General features: G+C 47.4%; 1 protein-coding gene across 1 annotated transcript in view; it reads right to left on the bottom strand.

Annotated features, from left to right (window-relative positions):
• ABCA1 (ATP binding cassette subfamily A member 1) overlaps positions 1 to 17,922 on the bottom strand; it is a 111,212-nt gene that overhangs the window by 83,388 nt on the left and 9,902 nt on the right. Inside the window, exons 2-4 of the mRNA XM_007447287.1 lie at positions 17,267 to 17,360; positions 13,239 to 13,380; positions 11,751 to 11,869 (exon numbers count right to left, since the gene is read on the bottom strand). Coding sequence (XP_007447349.1) covers positions 11,751 to 11,869; positions 13,239 to 13,380; positions 17,267 to 17,360 — 355 coding nt within the window. The remainder of the gene's footprint in view (positions 1 to 11,750; positions 11,870 to 13,238; positions 13,381 to 17,266; positions 17,361 to 17,922) is intronic.

Genomic DNA, 17,922 nt, shown 5'->3' with positions numbered 1-17,922 from the left:
GGGTTAAATGAGAAAATGCACCTGAAGTCCCAGCATAATGCCTGAGACCAGGAAAAGTTCTCAATAAGGACGGCTAATACCATCATCACTTCCAGGAAAGACACCTCATTAGCTGCATTGCTCGTCTGATCCTAAAGCATGTGCTTTCAGAATAGATAAGAACACAGGAGTGACTCTGCCAACTAAGTCAATACTGAATTTATGATCTAAGGTATATGCACGTGTGTGTGTGTATGTGTGTGTTATGTATTTGCCTGGCTGAGCTCCTGAGTCAGACAGAACTATTGAATTCTTTCTGCTGACACTGTCTATAAGGTGAAGAAAAGGTTGAAGCTAACCAATTTGCCTATTCAAAGCTTTAGAAAAGAATAAATCAATCTAGCATTTTGCAGAGAATCAATGGAAATGGTCACCTCTACGATCACTGCAAGGATGGGCATAGATGGAAGATGACCAGTAAGAAAAACCCGTCACTGGAAACAAGACAGAGAACACAGTGGAAGAGACAGTCACTTACTTGGCCATTTAACTTTGCCCACGTGAGCTGACATGACCTTGATGTTCTTATCTGTAATGTGTAAGTTGTAGAATATGATCTCAGAGGTCTTCTTAAAGTTGGTACTGAAAGGTACACCTGGGGTAAAACTAAATCAGCACTGGACATGGCATCAGAAAATGTGAATTCAGGTCCCAGTTCAGCTGTTTCCTAACTGTGTAATCATGAACCTCACTTTTCTGAATCTCTCTGGGCCTCAGTTTCCTTAGATGTAAGAAGGGTTAATAATATTCACAGCTTGTTGTGAACACCAAGATCAAGAAAGTGAAAGTACTCTTGTGGAGGGAAAGGGCCTCAAGAGTTGACAAGGGTAACTGAGAGGATATAAATGCTGTCACAGAATATGGTCATCAGGGAGCTGGACGGGTCACTAAACTAAACATGAGTCCTTGCTGCCTGCAGAGAAGACCAAAAGTCCCCGTCCAGCAAAAGGCGCCTAGAGCTTTCCTGCTGCCGTGTCTCTGATATGGACCAAAATACTTGAGGAGCCAGCAGCGGCCTGTCCTTTTCCAGAGAGCTTTGCTTTGGGTGCAGGGAGGTAGGGCAAAGAAAAGGAGAAAAACAAAACAAAACAATTCAGGAGCTTGGAGTCCAAAGAACAAAACAAGTGAAGTGTGTGTTTGTGGGCTGAGGACAAACAGGACAGAATCCTCAGTTCCTTGCCAGTCCTCTGGGCCAGGCAGGCTAAGGAAACGCTTCCCCGGCAGGAGAGAGGGGTGTGGAGGGGAGGGGCACTGCACCGTGGGGGGGTGGGGGGATACCTTCATGGCCACGTAGTGTTCCTTCTGCTTCTTCCCAGCCTGCCTGCGTGCCGCGGAGAAGGAGGGGAGCAGGGAAGAGGGAGGGCAGCGCCCCGGAAGGCGGAGGAGGGAAGCCCTCAGCAGAGCTGGCGGCGGGGTTACTCCCGGTCAGTGCCCTCCAGTCCCCAGCTCCGGTTTCAAGATCGCTGTAGTCTCTTTTGTTCAACATGAAAAGAAACCACAGGATCAGCTGCTTGAGAAGTGGGTGGAGGAGGCAAATGAAAAAAAAAAAGAAGTCGAGAAAGAGATCACATCAGCTTCCCAGGCCCAAATACTCTTCTTAAAAGGACCCCAGGAGGGTCTCCCAGCCCTGACCCTGTCAATGGCCTGGAGGGGCCAAGGCCAGATTCTTGCTCCTGGCTTGACTCAGCCTAAGCCAGGCCTTCTAAACAGGACTGCGAAACATTTCTCTGCCAGAAAAGGGCTGGGAACAAACATACTCAGGTGTCTTCTGGGGTATTTTTTGTTGTTTTGGTTTGTTTTCCTGATGCTAGGGCTCTACTTTCTTCTTCAGGGATAGCTCCCGCCTGCTTCACTGAGACGGCTGGACCCTCCCCGGGAAAACCAGGGCTTCTCTGGGAAGTTCAGGGCTCTGGAGAGGGGGGTAAGGCAGGATAACCTGGCTGCTTCCTGGGGTGATTCCTTAGGGCTCGTGAGAGGAGGCCGAGAGCCTGGGGTACACACAGCCTCAGGACCTCCCTGCTGGTCATCTGGGCCCAGGGTTCCCTACCCAGGAGAAGTTTCCTTCTCTACAGTGAGGGCTTGCTGACGGACACCAAGACACCCCTGAAAGATCCCAGGTTCTGGAGTCTGGCTAACCTGGTTCATATCTCAGTTCCAGAATTTTCCAGTTATGTGGCCTTGGAGAAGTCACTTAGACTCTCTGAACCTGCATTTTTCTATAAATGGAGATCGGCCATACTAGGGGGTGGGTTAAGTAAACACTAACGACACTGAGTGAATACTGACTCACACACACTGCAAGAGAAAATACAAGCTGAAAAATTAAACAAGTTCAAAACAAATGTTGATAAAGTCTTGGATGACACTTATGTGAGGGTTCCACAGAGAAACCAGAATATTTAGGGTCACGCTTCCTGAACCCTTTGTGGCAAGTCCCGGGAAAGCCAGAGTCTTCTCCTGAGATCAATGGGAGTATCACAACTTCAGCAACCACATATTCCTTATTCTACATAGAATGGAACTTGCATAAGTTCAACGAACTTCTAAATGGCTACTGAACCCAAAACACTAGAGCTATGGTTCCAAGTAGCAATATTTCTTGGCGCTCCTTGAAGGCAGGAGCCTGTAATAAAAGAGATGCTGTAGAAAGACAGGATCCCTGCCCTTGCCTTCCAAGAGAAGGTGGACAGAGGGTCAGGTGAGCAGAGCCGTGAGCCTCCAGCCCACTCTGCCACTCCAGAAGCAGTCAACATTGAAATCAGGGGATGGGAAGAGACATGACACATCCTTCCCAGATCCATCTGCTAAGGCAACAGCATACCTGTGTCTGAGAAGTGCACAAGGTGGGAGAGGTGGTCAGGAGCCCCTGGAATGAGGACTAACATCAGCTGATAAGCTGAATGGTAACCAGGCCCCCAAAGAGCCAGTGGAGTCCGTGGCCCCAGAGGGTGAGGTGACCTGTTCACACTGGCCAGGAGCTCTGCTAATGCAATGCAGGTGGTGGACGCAGTCGGGCTGGCTTGGGAAGCCCAGATGAAAAAGAAAGATAACACTGGGGAGGTAGCACTGGCTGAGGCTCCTAACACAACAAGTTAGGGATTAGAATCATCATGCAGGGCCCTGAGAAGCCCAGGAACATGGGAGAGGAAGGGAAGATGAATTTATCAATTAGGGGCTGAGAAGGGGTTCTTTCCAGGGTTGGAAAGGAAGAATTGTTCATATATATAAGGTATAAATTACTTCAGTTTTTCTTACTTTTAAAATTAATAAAACGTATATTAAGGGACATGGTAGTGCTTTGTCAGCAGAGGAAGGTGATTAACATGTACCGAGCATCAGATACATTATATGTATTATTTTCTTTCTTTCTTTCTTTTTAAATACACAGCCATTGTATTTTATTTGGCCGTGCCGTGCTGCATGTGGGATCTTAGTTGCGTGACCAGGGATTGAACCCATGACCCCTGCATTGGTTGCCCGGAGTCTTAACCACTGGACTGCCAGGGAAATCCCTGTATTATTGTCTACAATCCTTAAAACAAGCTTATGAGAAAGGTATTATTTTTCCCATTTTTCAAATGAGGAAACAGACCCAGAGATGTTAATATCCTGCTCAAGGTCACAGAGCAAGCAAGTGGTAAATCTGAACCCAATCAGCCCTGGCTTACAAAGTTTTGGCTCTTTTCGCTCTATAGGAATTAAATGAATCATTTTATTCTTTTAAAATGCTTCACAATGATTTTGGCATCAAAAGCCGGTGACGCCACACATGCGTCCTGGTACTGGAATAAGGCGAAGTGGCAGCATGGGATGGTGCAAAGATGCTGAGCCTTGAGGTCAGACAGACCCTGATTAAATTCACAGCCTTACTCTGTGACCTTGGGCAAAAGATGTAACCCTGTGAGCCTCAGTTTCCTCATCAATAAAATGGGGATGATAACACCAAGCTGATGCTGTTTTAAGACTTGAATGTCACAACATATTTAAATGTAAAACGGCATCATAACCTGGTACAGCTTAGTCTGTTGGACAAAGTGTCACTCTAAGATTGCCTTTCTGTGCCTCAATGCAACAGCGATGAGAGGGCTAGAAATGCGAAGATTTTAAGGAGAAACAAACTGGACTTCCAAACTGCTCTTTGCCACCCACAAGGTAAATAAATCTCATACTGGAAAAGCAAGAGACATGAAACACTGCTGTTGAGGTTAACAACCCAAACTCTTTAAAGGCAGCCTGATATTATGTGGCACATGCCTTCCTGGAATCAAGTACAACTGTGTTTTCTATTGTCTGGGTAAAGCTGACCTTTGATTTGCTTTAGTTCAAGCAATACTTCAACACAGCAGTGCAGCACTGAATCCCCCGATGGCAGACCAGGCTGGGGCCAAGCCCTACCCTGGATGGAAACCAACAGCCTAGGATCTGAGACGCTGCCTGGTTTTGACAGGTCTGGGAAGCTTTCAAACTATGAAACTCTAAGGCTTCAAATTAGAACTTTTGATAAGTGCATATGGATGTGAATTGCAATCATCCAAAGATTTCAAGGAATTTCCAGTTTGATGACATAATGTTGACACATAGGTCAACTGATCGCCCAAGATGACCCCCGGGGGCCCCACAAGGACAGAAAACAAAGTTCGAGGCTGCAGCCTCAACTTCAGCAGCTGCCCAAATGGAAGGAAGGGGTTTAGTCAGGGAAGAAGTGGCTGTGAGTCACAGGATGTTCTTTGTACACGGGCTTTGGGGAATGTTCCGCCCATGTCTGTTACCATGAAGCCGGGACGTGGAGGAAGCCTGGCATTTCCCTCAGAAGCCCTCTTGTCTCTGCTCTGATCCCAGTCCATCCATGCCCAGTATCTTGTGACCTGGGAACTTTTCTGGCTAGCCTGGGCTGCTCTCTTGAGGCTGTAATAACATACCAGTAGAGTATGGAAGTCTGAAGTTCTAGTCCTATTCCTCCCCTTTGCCAGCTGTGCTTCAGCTCCTTCGTGTGCACAAAAAGGAACAAAATTCCCTACCTCACATGATGGTCCTGCAATGAAGTAAAGTCTAAGCCTGGTGCTCCTGATGTGCCAGATACTGTACTAAATGCTTTATGCTTATCTCATGATTCCCCACAACAGCCCTAAGAGAGGACTGTTATCCCCATTTTGAGGAAACTGACACACAAAGATGCTCCAGAATTATCTAAGGTCACACAGCCGGTAAGCAGCAGAGCCAAGATCTGAACCAAGGCAGTCTGGCTGCCAGGTATGCTGAGTCTCTTAATACTAAACTGTACTGCCCCAGTGGATGTTTACAAGATGCTAACTTTACAACCCTTTCCCTCAACTCCCTGCCACAGCCAGTCTCCAAAGCCTGCCCTGCCCTGAGGGGATCAGGTCTTTCTGACTTTGAAAGATCAAAGCAGAATCAAAGGTCCATGCAATGAGTTCTCAGTATTACCAGTAAACCCAACAGCCAGAAAGTTATGATCCACTTCCCTAAGTAAAGTCCAGCATAACCCTCGGGACTTATTTCATAAAAGTCTTGGTCAGAGCCACATCAAAGAGGTCAAACGAGCCAGATTTGTACCATGAATATACAGAAAATGACAGCCATTCCACTGACACTCAAAAATGTCACCGAAGGATTGGACAAACTCAAGACCCAAGTCAGGGTGTCAGGATGCAGGCAGCGCGGCCCCAGATCTCTCCTCCAGTCCTTCCCCTTCCAACCCGTGACCTCAGCGATGTGGGATGTCTTCAACCACTACACGTGATACAAACTCGAGAGGGGCCTGGGCCCATGATGCCACCTAGAGATGAAGGAGAGCTGTAGTCTGGATTCCAGGATTTGGGGAAGGAGCAAGGCACTGGGGCAGAGAGGATGTTTGAGCTGAAATGTCCAGCAGGAAGCAGGCTAATGAGCCCATTAGGTATCGCTAAACAACACGTTTAAGTAGCTCTACAGGGAATAAACAGTAAGAAAGCAAAGGGATACCTCCTTCCCTAGCCCAGTCCTGATCTGAGCAGCACCAGCCCTACTGGGAAGGCCTTAGCTCTGGCCAGCCTGCTGGTCACCCCACTGGAAAATGCCAGATTCCCCAAAGAGGATGCAGTGGGCTGGAGTGGTAAGCAAACCTGGAGGCCCAGGTGGAAGAGGAGGCCAAGCAAGTAGGCAGTCCTTCCTGTCCCCGCAAGCCTCTGGCAGGGGCAGATGCAGCTGTGTGAGGCCTGAGGCTGACACAGTTTGGAGGACTCTCTTTAAGAAAAAGAATATTTTTTTTAACATCCTACTTTGGCAATTTTTTGATAGCTGAGATCCCTACCAGCGCCTTGGAAGGGGGCTATGAAAGTGAAACTTCTTTAGCTTCTCAGTAAATCCACTTCCAGCCTCTGGGTTCATGGCAGCCCTTCCAGTAAAGTTCTGGAAGGTAAACCTTGTAGACGAAAGAAAGCCAAGGCTGTGCTTAAGAACTTTTGTCATTATTAGTAATTGAGACCCCTGGTGACTTGGGTTCACACAGTGAATCAACTTGAAAACGACATGTGCTGGGATTTTATACTTTTCAAGGTGCTTTCATTCGACCCTCAGAATACACTGTGAAGGAGAAAGGGCAGGTATTATCTCTAACCTTCATTCCACAAAGATTCACTCGTTGCTTACCATGTGCCTGATTGTACTGCTATCATGCTGATGCTTGTGACAGAGCCACAGCAAGGCCCAGCCCTGCCCTCCAGGAGCTACAGGCAGGGGACGGCTCACATCACCAGTCAGTCCCAGGTGATCCCTCGCCCAAGTACCGACCAAGTTTCCAAGACGAAACATGTTCAGGTTGTTTTGCCAAAGTCCCAATTTCGAGGCAAGGAAAGCTGAGGCCCAGAGAGGATGAACAAATTGGCAAAGCCAAAAGGCAGCCAGGAGCAGACAGGGAGGTAAACTAACTCAGATTAATTGCGTGTCAACTATGTGCTGTGACCTCGCTATCAGTCATCTACAATGTCATCTGATTTAATGCTCAACAACCCGCAGAGCAGCTAATCCCCACTTTTCAGGTAAACTGAGGGTCAGAAAGAATCAAAACATGCCCAAGGTTCACACTTAATGAGGGACAGAGCCTGAACTTGTCCTCCAGAGGAATCTTCTTGTGAGGGGGGAGCAAAGTCAGCAAAGACCTATTTCACCATCTTGGTGACATCACTCCCCCAAAACAAATCTTAATACAAAGCCCAAAACGCTTTCTCTTACAGCAGCATTTTCCAATCTTCCAGCACTTTTTTTTTTGCGGTGTGCGGGCCTCTTACTGCTGTGGCCTCTCCCGTTGCGGAGCGCAGGCTCCAGATGCGCAGGCTCAGTGGCCACGGCTCATGGGCCCAGCCGCTCCGTGGCATGTGGGATCTTCCCAGACCGGGGCACGAACCCGTGTCCCCTGAATCGGCAGGCGGACTCTCAACCACTGCGCCACCAGGGAAGCCCTCTTCCAGCATTTACAAAGTACTCTCACAAGTTTCACCACATCCACATAAAACGATGCCTTCTTTAAATTAACTTCAAGTAATTTTTTCCTATTTAACAGCCTCCTAAGCAATAATACCCATGAAATTGCAATTTGAGATGGGTTAAAATGAAAAGTTTTCATCTGTGTACTGATCAAAGTCATCTCAGATACCACACAAGACTCACTCAGAGAAACACTCCTTCTTGCCAGACTGCATCTCACAGAGACAGAATCTAGACCTGTGACTTCTTCTGGAGTTTTTGAGAATTTGTGCAACTTTTCCACTTCCATTGGACTGTAGTCATGACAGGGACTTAAGAAGAATCAACGCTCCTCACCTGGACTCCCAAACGTTAATTTAACCCCTACTCACCTGGGTGATTGTCAGTTTAGGAAGAAGATAATAAAATGTCCAAAAAGTTCCAGTGATGAGAAAATGGAGTGAGGGGCCCCTCTGTAAAGCTTCCTACATGCGTTTCTTATGAGGATGGTTTCAAGGATAATTAGACTTGTCTATGACTTAACTCTTAAAACTGGTGGTCTTCCTGGTTGGGAGATTAATAGAACAGCACAAGAGACCTCTGTAGAAAGAGCACTGCACGGGGCAGCAGAGGTTTAGCTGTGTTCAGTTCCCAGAATATCCCTCTGGTGGCTGTGCAAACTTGGGAAAGTCCCTCCCCGCTGCTGGATCAGAGTCTTTTCTAGAACAGAAGTTCCATATGGACAGAGGCCATATTTGTTTTGTACACCTCTGTGTCCCAGCACCTAGAACAGTGGTTGGGACATATCACATGTTCAATAAATACTGGCTGAACGTTTGAATCAATGAACCCATTTGTCTATAAATGAACTAACTGGCCTCTAAGGTCTCATCCAATAAGTGGAAATAAAACAATGCCCTAGCCCAGAAAGCCATGGGACTAGAAAAGAGTATTTGAGCAGACACTCCCCTATCCACAAATTATCAGTGGATAGGCCAATGGATTTAGCAGGTGAAGTGGAAGGAAAAAACAAGATGAGTCCTCTAACCAGATCACAGGAGCCCGGTAGCCCAGCACAGATGACAACATGGGTTGGTAGGTCTATAAGAGCCTGAATGACACCGTCCAAAGGGGCTGTCAGTCTCCAGTCTTGGACTGATCCAAGCCTCCAGCCCTGGTCCCACAGTCACCAATGACTTGGATGAGAACAAAGAGAGCTATTTATCGAATTCCTACATGACAGGCAACAGCAGCAGTAGCAAATAGAATATATGGCAAAACCAAAATCTAAAATGGTTTGGGTAGGAGATGACACAAGGAATCTAAAAATGTAAATTAGAAGAGAAAGATATTCTCCCTTTAGGTTCAAGAAGCCAACAGCACAATTCAGAAATGGAGAACAAGTGACTTGCAATACTGAATGTTTAAAAGGCTCTGTGGTTTGGGTTGACTGCGCATGGAATATGAGTCAGCAGTGTGACGCGGATGCCAAGAAGCTCACTGCATTAACAGAAATATGGTGCTCAGAGCAAAGGAGACAAAGCTCTTTCTACTCTGTGTTGGAAGACTGTTGTAATTTCTGATAAACTTCAACAAAGACGCAGACACACTGAAACACACCCTACCAGAGAAGAGGCAGAAATCGGGGGTGGCGGGGGGGACAACATTCCAGAAGAGGAATGGAGGTCATTTAGCCTAGAAAAAACAAAAGATTTCAGGAAGAGAGGGGTGGGGGGGGAAATAAGAGCTGTCTTTTAACACTTCAAGAAAAATAGATTAGCCTCTTTCTCTGGGAGATAAGCAGACCAGTGAATAGATTCTGATAATTAGAATACCAGTATTCTAATATTGGGTATCCTGCCAATACCTGAAATGAGCTGCCGTGGGAGAGGCAGGCTCCCTCCTCAGCTAGGTAGAGAAGGTTGATGAGGGCAGGACTCTGAACCAAGGATCCTTCCCATCCACAGAGTGACAGTGCAAGAGAGCTGAGGCCATCACGCTGTAAGTAGGGGTGTCAGGGCAGAGAAACAGAGGTCTCCAAGTCAGGATCTACACCAACATACCCCAGCCTCAGATGCTCTCTGAAATCTAGAGTGCTATTCAAATTCAGCAAAAAGTTACTGATTTCACCTTGGAAGAAGCACCATTTCTGCTGCACTTCCCTCTGGACTGAGGCCTGGCTCAGGGCTGCAAGACAGGCAAAGAAAGGTGGAAGCACTTAAGAAGTAGCTGCAGGGCAGATAAGAGACCACAGGAGAGATAAGCCTTGATGGGAGACAATCATACTCAGAGATCTCTCTTCAGAGCTGTGCAGAGAAAGTTGTTTGAATGCAGGTTTGGTTTCTCTTCTCTACCCTGACTCATGTCTCTAGTTGCTCTGCGTCTAAGGAAGCACCCACTGAGATCTGAAACAACACCCGCCCCCATCCATAGTCTGCTTCTCTGGCTGTGCAGTGCAGAGGCAGAAGAGCAAGGCCAGGTTCTCAGAAATGCATCACTGACACACAGGAGTAACACTGGCTCCCATTTATTGAACACCTACTATGTGCCAGAAACTGTGTTAGGGTTTACATTTCACATTGCAGGTTACTTATTATTTACAGCTGAAGAAATTAAGGCTCAGAGAGGTTAAATGGCTTGGCCAAGATGGCACCACTCCAAAACAGTCATAGCTCATGTTCACTAAGTGCTTCCTATGTGCCAGATGTGGTCTTTCAGCAATTAAATGGTTCATCTCCTTTACTCCTCAGAACAATCCTATGAGCTAGGTTCTCCTATTGTCTCCATTTTATAGATGAGAAGAGTGGCCCCAAAGGGGTCTAAAGGACTTATTCACAAAGTTACCAAGCTACAAAGTAATACATCGTATCACTCCTTCCTCTTGGTCACACTGTCTCTGCAGTGGAAGAAATAACCGTGACTCTGTCTCTGGTCCACCAGGCAGGGGGCCCCCAGCGGATAAGGAAGGACTAATGCTTTGATTGGTGATTGCTACCCCTCTGTGTCCTGTGCTGAGACAGACAGGTGTGCAGGATGGGGGCCTATAGGGCAAGAAAACAGCATCCGGCCTGACTGTGCATCCAGGAGTGATCCAGCTGGGAGCTCCTCGAAGCTGACCCAGGAGCCCAAGCACAGTCACACCTGTCTCTGATGTGAAATGACACCTCCCCCACACCACCCCACACTGCTTGGCCTCCCTTTGTTGGCAGATCCCACCCTGCTCACTGCCTCTTTTCCTGCCCAGGGAAAGCACAGTCTGGCTTCCCAAGAGAAAGCTCCAGCTCCAAGCCTGGTTTAAACTCCAGCACTTTACACCATTTCTTCTTTCGCCAAGAGGATGGCAAACTGGGAGTCCTCTCAGCAAACACTGGCCCACCCCATTCCTCCCAAACACCAAGCTGAGAAAAAAAAAAGTACTTTCCTGGAGCAGTGGCAGCAGCTAAATCCTGATGGCTGCAATTTATCACTCATGCTGTTTAGAACCACCGGTGCATGGAGATGATAAAAAGCAGACTGACTCTCAGTCAGCTTCGTTATTGCTTTTAAATTCTCTACAGACCACGCAGGCCATCACGGCCTGCTCCCAGGGGTCTGCTCCCACCGCCCCCTGCCCCCCGTGGTAGGCTGCGGCCCGGGAGGCTGCTCCGTGGTGACTTCTGCAACCAGTGCCTCAGCCAGCAAGCTGCCTGCTCTCAGCCGCTTCCTAGATGGCATGCAGTAAACTGCCCAGGCACACCCCAGATCAGAGACAAAGGTGTCACTTTTTAAAGCTCAGAGTTCAAGTACCACCAGACTAAATCAAATGACCTGGGGGAAGATGAATTGCATTTTCCTTTTAGAAATGAATGCTTAACTTTCACTTCTCCAAATCAAGTTGCAACTGTAACTGCCCTTATGTGCACGGAAGTATCCCGTCTGTAAATCTTCTTATTCATGGCAACCATATGGCCAACTCCAAAAAAATGAGGTTGGCAGCAACCTGCCCCCCTAACGGTCCTAACGCCAGGCTGGTGCCATTCCCCTCGGGGGGATTTTCTTCTGTGTCCCCAGAGGAGGCCAGCACACTCACTGAGTCCCTAGTTTCTTCTCAAATACATCCTGCAGAGAGGCCTTACAGCCCAGCCACTGAGGAGGAAAACCCCGTAGGGAAGAGCTAAAAGGAACAAGCGCCAGGCCACCTGGGCTGCTGTCTCTCCCTGGTGCAGGTTAACTTCCAATTACGAACAAATTCACAGAAGGCTTTTGCTTACCTGAGCTGGAACGCTCGATCTGGTATAATGTCCTTAGAACTTGGTGTATGTTCTTAATGCTGGTGTCTCTGTGGCTGTACAAAAGAAGTCGCTGAGCATCTGAGAACAGGCGAGACACACTACACGGGGTGCAAGAAAAGTAGAAAAGCCCTGGTTAGGCCAGCTGTCTCTCCAGCTTGAACAAAGTACCTGCCAGGAAGACCCAGCCTGGCTGCAGGGTCCTCCGTGGGCCGGCCCTGACCCACTCCGGCTGCCCCCTCCTCCAACTTCACTGAGACCCTATGCTCACAGCCACCCAGCCAGCAACCCTGCCCCAAATGCTTGTCCTCATGTGTCCATACAACCAAACCTTACCAGACATCAAGGGCCAGCCCATGTTGCCGCCTCTCCAGGAAGCTCTCTCTCTCTCTCTCTCTCTCTCACACACACACACACACACACACACACACACACACACACACACGCACACAGGTCCCCAGGACCAACTTATCCAAAAGACACAGCAGACACAGTGCCTAGGGCCCAGGATACTCTTATGGGTCCACAAAATGTTTAAATTTCTTTTAAAATCAGAAAAAAAAAATTCAGAAATTCAGAATGAATGCATATGATAATGAATCCAGCCTGGATTATACTCATCTTTATACCAACACAGTTATAAAATAAAATTTTTAATATTGTTGCAAGGAAGAAGGGGTTCGTGAAAGCCACAAAGGCTAAGGTCCATGAACATTATAACGTGGCCCTGACTGCCTGGCAGCAGCTTCCTCTAAACTGTCCTGCTACGTCTCCTGCAGTTCTTAGTCCTTTCTAACTCATGCCATGGTTCTGTGCCTTCCAAGAATCTTCAACGGCTCATTTGGGAAACACTTATTCAGCCCTAATGTCTGTTGTTGAAGCCAGGAGCCAGGAATACAAAAGTGAAGAAAGCAGCATCCTGGCCCTCAGAGAGCTCACACCCAGGGCTGAGAAAGACTTGCAGATGAAAGACCGCTGCAGTGTGATAGGGCAGCAATGGAGGCAGAGAGGTGATCTGAGAGCAGAGAGGACCAAACGCTCCCAGCCTTGGCTGTGAGCTCCTTGAGGACAGGCCCCTCCCTCTGCACAGCTCTGTATCCCCAGCTCCTGGACCAGCCGTTTCCCACACACAATAAGTGTTTGCTAACTGAGTGTTTGCTCATTAATGGATGAAGCTGATGTGCTATGTCTCCCTTCTCTACTTACCAACCAGTTTTTGGAGGAAAAGCCCCCCAACCACAGGACTTTCATCCACATAACGTTACTCCTAAAATGCACCAAAGTGAGGTCACACAGTCTTAAATCCTGGCGGCGGCTCTCTCTGGTCTCATTCTTTGGACTTTATCACACAAACCGTCACAAAAGAAGCTTCACTCAAACCCAACCATTCAAAATTCCCCGGAGGTTGAGAAGGGAAAGGAAAAGTATTAACTGACAAGTTTGGGAATGAAAACCTGATCCGGTACTTACATGGACTTGTTAAAGTTTCCAACAACCCCGGGAGCCTCACCAGGAGTCGGATAACGGAAACAGGGGTTATTGGCATTACAGATAATCCCCTGAACCCAAGGAAGTGTTCCTGCAGAGGGCATGGCTTTGTTTGGAAAGTGGCCTGTTGAAATCGAGGAGAAGAAAAACAGAAGGAGAAACGTTAATTCTTTGAAGGATTTGGGACTTGATAGGAAACTTTATCTCTTTTGGTTCCACCAAACATTGCTCCATCCCAAATCTGTCTGTCCCATTCCCCACATCCCTGAGACCTGCCACCCTGGACTAATCTGACCCTGAGCTGGAAATGTGGCATCAGATAGCGGTTCTTAATCTACTTGCTATAGTCTGTTGAGTGGGATTCATGACAGCAGCCTTGGGGAAGTGACCAGAGGAGTTGATTAGACCATATACAGAAGGTGCCTGGAGGGCAGCAAGTACTGGCTCCTCATTCCTTCACCTTCTACCACTCACCTCGCCTTTCAGAGACACAGAGGGGCCCTGGCGAGGACCTAATCCAATTCCTTCACACTTGAAGGAGGAAACCACAGCAAGATAAAGTGGCTGATGAACACTCAGGGAGTCGGTGGGCAGGACCGGGGGTAGAGCCCACATTCCTGTGATCCCAGTCATGCTCCTTCCCTTCCACCTGTGGCCTCTTTCATCTGCTAGCTTTCCTCAGTCCCCCTGGTACTGTCCTCTGTGACCTCTGTTCACCTTCTCCACGAGCTCCCAAGCTCCTCAAAGGCACCTAATGAACGTGCTGACTTGAGGTCAGATGCCGTCGCTGAAGCTATGCTACTTGCTGTTGCTGCTCCTCCTCCCATCAGAGCACCGAGCCGCATCCAACAGGCCATCCCCTCTCTGTCCCCTTCCCTTCATTACGGAGGGCCATCTTACAGACAGCAGGACTGCGAGTACAGGGGCTGATGTGCTGCGTCAAAGGCCATGGGGCTGCTTACTGGGATCAAGATAAATGTGCCCTGGAACCAGGGGCTCTTAACCTGAGACCAAGCACGTGTGGATTCCTGTGACAGAAAGCCTGAGGCTCCACGCTCATCCTATTCTCAGGGTTATCTGTGACCCCAAAAGAGTTAACAACCATTAAGAACCATGGCTCTGAGTAGTGAAGAGCCGTATAGCTTCACAGGCTTTAGGGTCAAACCAACTGGGATTTACATCCAGTCTCTGCCACTTGCTAAGCAGTGACTTTGGCCAAGTCACTGACCCCTTAACCCTCAGTTTCCTCATCTATAAAATAGTGGTAACAGTACAATCGATTTCGCAGAGCTGTGGTGAGTTTTTACAAGCAAAGCATGCCGCAGAGTGCCTGGCAGAGATTAAGGCTCAGTGGATGGGCCCATTAGGGTTACTGAGGCGCTGTGGTGGCCAGCCTACAATAGTACTGCCTTGGCTCTCACCCAGCCAGGAACACTCCTTCCATCACACAGTCCCCCCCTCCCCCAGGCAGAAACCCAGTTTTATTCAGCTTACTATTTTCATGCAAATGGGCTAACAGTCTACACAGAAGTTCACCCACAGCCAGGACTTGCTACACTTTGCATTTCAATATTGGGGTCCTTCTATCTTTCTTTTTCTTCTATCCACATTCCAACCAGAGAGGCAACATCCAAAGCAAGGATGAACCAAGATCTGGACCCTGTGGCCACCCTCTGCAGGGACTCTGGCCTGTTGAATATTTACTCAGTTAATCCCCTTATCTCCCTGTTAATAGTTCAAGGAAAACCAAACAAGGTCCCTTGCCTAAGTCAGCTGCTCCTCATTCAGGGGAGATTTATGTAAACCAACCAAATACTCAAAGGACCAAGGGATTCTCCCCTTTAACCTCCAGGAAATACTGGCACCAAAGGCAGGGTGATGTTGGTCCAGCACACCAACAACGTGCTTCAGTCTAAAACCTTGGTGAGTGAAGCAAAGACCCTTCCTTCCTCGTGTGTCGTATCCCACCTGATTTGCAAATAAAAGCAGGGTAAGGACTTGGCATTGGTGCACAGGATGACAATCAAGTAGCTTAATGGAGTCTCATGACCCAGGGAAGTGATTAGGACCTTGATGGGTCTGGGTCAAACTGGGAAAGATTTATGAGGAAGAATTATATACCAATCCTTTGTTCCTAGAGACAAGACACCTCTGTAAGCCTCACCTTAACTCTCTGCCCTTCCAGCTAGGTCCCCAGAAGGTGGTGAGAACAGGAAGTAAGGTTGCAGTAAGTACACAGATAGTCTTATCTATCTTCCATAGGTATAGGAATTTCACAACATTTCTGAGAATTGATGGTCTGGATTCAGAGAGATTTGGGTCAAAATTCAACAACTTGCACAAGATCACCTCAGCAAGTGGCAGAGCCAGGATCCAAACAAACCCATCTGTCTGATACCAAGGCCTACACTATTTCCGTTACACTGTCTTGTCTGCTTGTGATAATTCCTGAGAAAGAATAGCTTATCAGATGAAAAAGCTGAGTTTTCCCTAAAATGCGTACTTCAGTGGGGCTTAGGGTAATGCTTATACAAAATCAAATACACACTTGTTCATCAATCTGTGAGGTTCCAAACAAGAAAGCAGTGTTACCTTCCAGGCCCACAAACTGAGTGTGTATTTCATTGTAAGCTCTTTTTCTTTTTGGTGAAATCAGAAAATCACATCCGGTAGAATGTTTTGAGGTTTCGTGAGGTTTTTGAAAACTTGAATATGTATAATGTGTACTAGCAAATTAGCAGGTAAATAACTGCCACTACGTGCCCTGAGAGACACGGAACCAGACCAAGAACACAATTCAAAGGTGACCCCAGCCCTACCTCTTCCCTGAAGAACTGTATCCTGCACACCTATAGGGCTGGTGGGATGTGGGTAGAGCTGGTTAATGACAGGAAAAGTCACTGGAGCCATGGAAAAGAGGTCCCAGCCAAACTTCTCCCACAAATGCTGATCTTTTAGACTGGGACATTTTTGCAGTATTAATCCATCCAGCAAGCCCAGCCAGGAGAGAAAGACTGTGACTGTGGGATAACACAACAACCATATGGGGTAGGTCTTATTATTCCCTTTTTATAGAGATGAGGAAACCCAGGTACAGAGAAGCCAAGCCATTTGCCCAAGGTGACATACCTGTGTTGAAGCTAGGATTCAAACCTAGGTAACCTGACACCTAGAGCTTGTGTTCTCAGCCACTACTGTATTCTCTATGCTCACTGAAAAGGCCGTCATCCAAACACATGATTGGGAGTCAGATGACCTGAGCTTTATTTCTTCACTGTCACTTGATACATATGTGACCTCGGGCAATTCCCTGCACTTCTCTGAGCCCCAATTTACTTATCAAGAAATTAAAGGAAATGATAGCAATTATAAAGTCCATTATACAAGGTTGTTATAAGAATCAAATGAAATAATATTAGTCAATCTGAGATGTTCTACACAAATGCTACTTAAAATTGTATGTTCCATGATTTGCAACTGTGTGATAAAGACATAAATGCATATGAAAAAGCCCGGCAGGGACCAGATGATAGTGGTATTAAGGTATTGCCTTAGGGGGCTTTTTTTTTTTTTTGGCTGTGTTGGGTCTTCGTTTCTGTGCGAGGGCTTTCTCTAGTTGTGCGAGCGGGGGCCACTCTTCATCGTGGTGCGCGGGCCTCTCACTATTGCGGCCTCTCTTGTTGCGGAGCACAGGCTTCAGACGTGCAGGCGGGCTTTTTAAATTACCCCTTTCTGAGCTATCAGTAAGGTTATTTTACTTTCATGATTGAAAATGCATGAAACAGATGTTGGCTATTATTCTAATTACTATTATCACCATCTACTAGGACTGAAAATGGTTTCCTGAGCTCATGCCTTATCAAACAATTGGAAGCCTAGCTTTTCTGTTCCAAACCATTTGCACTGTTTCCTAAAGATAGCATCTTGGGACAGGTCATATTTAGCCCATGCCCATTGCCTGGATTCCACTTGCCAGCAGTAAGTCTCAGGCGGGATGTTCATATACTCACATTCATGTTGTTCATAGGGTGGGTAGCTCAGCCGCACGGAGATCAGGATCAGGAAGATAAACAGAGGCCAGGCCACTTCCAGCAACAGCTGACACTGAGTGGGAAATAAGACAGAGCGCTGTGAATTAAACAAACAAAACAACATGGAAGCCTAATGCTATTGAGCTTTGGGAAATCCACAAAAAAAGTTAATTAAACAATTGATCAGGGCTTCCCTGGTGGCACAGTGGTTAAGAATCCGCCTGCCAATGCAGGGGGCATGGGTTCGAGTCCTGGTCCAGGGAGATCCCACATGCCGCAGAGCAACTAAGCCCATGCACCACAACTACTGAGCCTGTGCTCTAGAGCCCATGAGCCAAAACTACTGAAGCCCACAACTACTGAAGCCCGTGCACCTAGACCCCATGCTCCACAGCAAGAGAAGCCACCGCAATGAGAAGCCCGTGCACCACAACGAACAGCAGCCCCCGCTCGCCACAACTGGAGAAAGCCCGCGCCCAGCAACAAAGACCCAACGCAGCCATAAAAATAAATAAATAAATAAATAAACAAACAAACAATTGATCAACTTCTCCAGCCTCTCTTACCACTCTCTAAGCTTTGATAATACTGAATTGTTTGCAGTTCTCACCTTATAACATACTATTCCATACCTC

Source organism: Lipotes vexillifer, unplaced genomic scaffold (assembly GCF_000442215.2).
Source record: "Lipotes vexillifer unplaced genomic scaffold, Lipotes_vexillifer_v1.1 scaffold1035, whole genome shotgun sequence".
Lineage (NCBI taxonomy): Eukaryota > Metazoa > Chordata > Mammalia > Artiodactyla > Lipotidae > Lipotes > Lipotes vexillifer.
The sequence above is the reverse complement of the archived record's forward strand: the minus strand, read 5'-3'. Positions and strand labels throughout refer to the sequence as shown.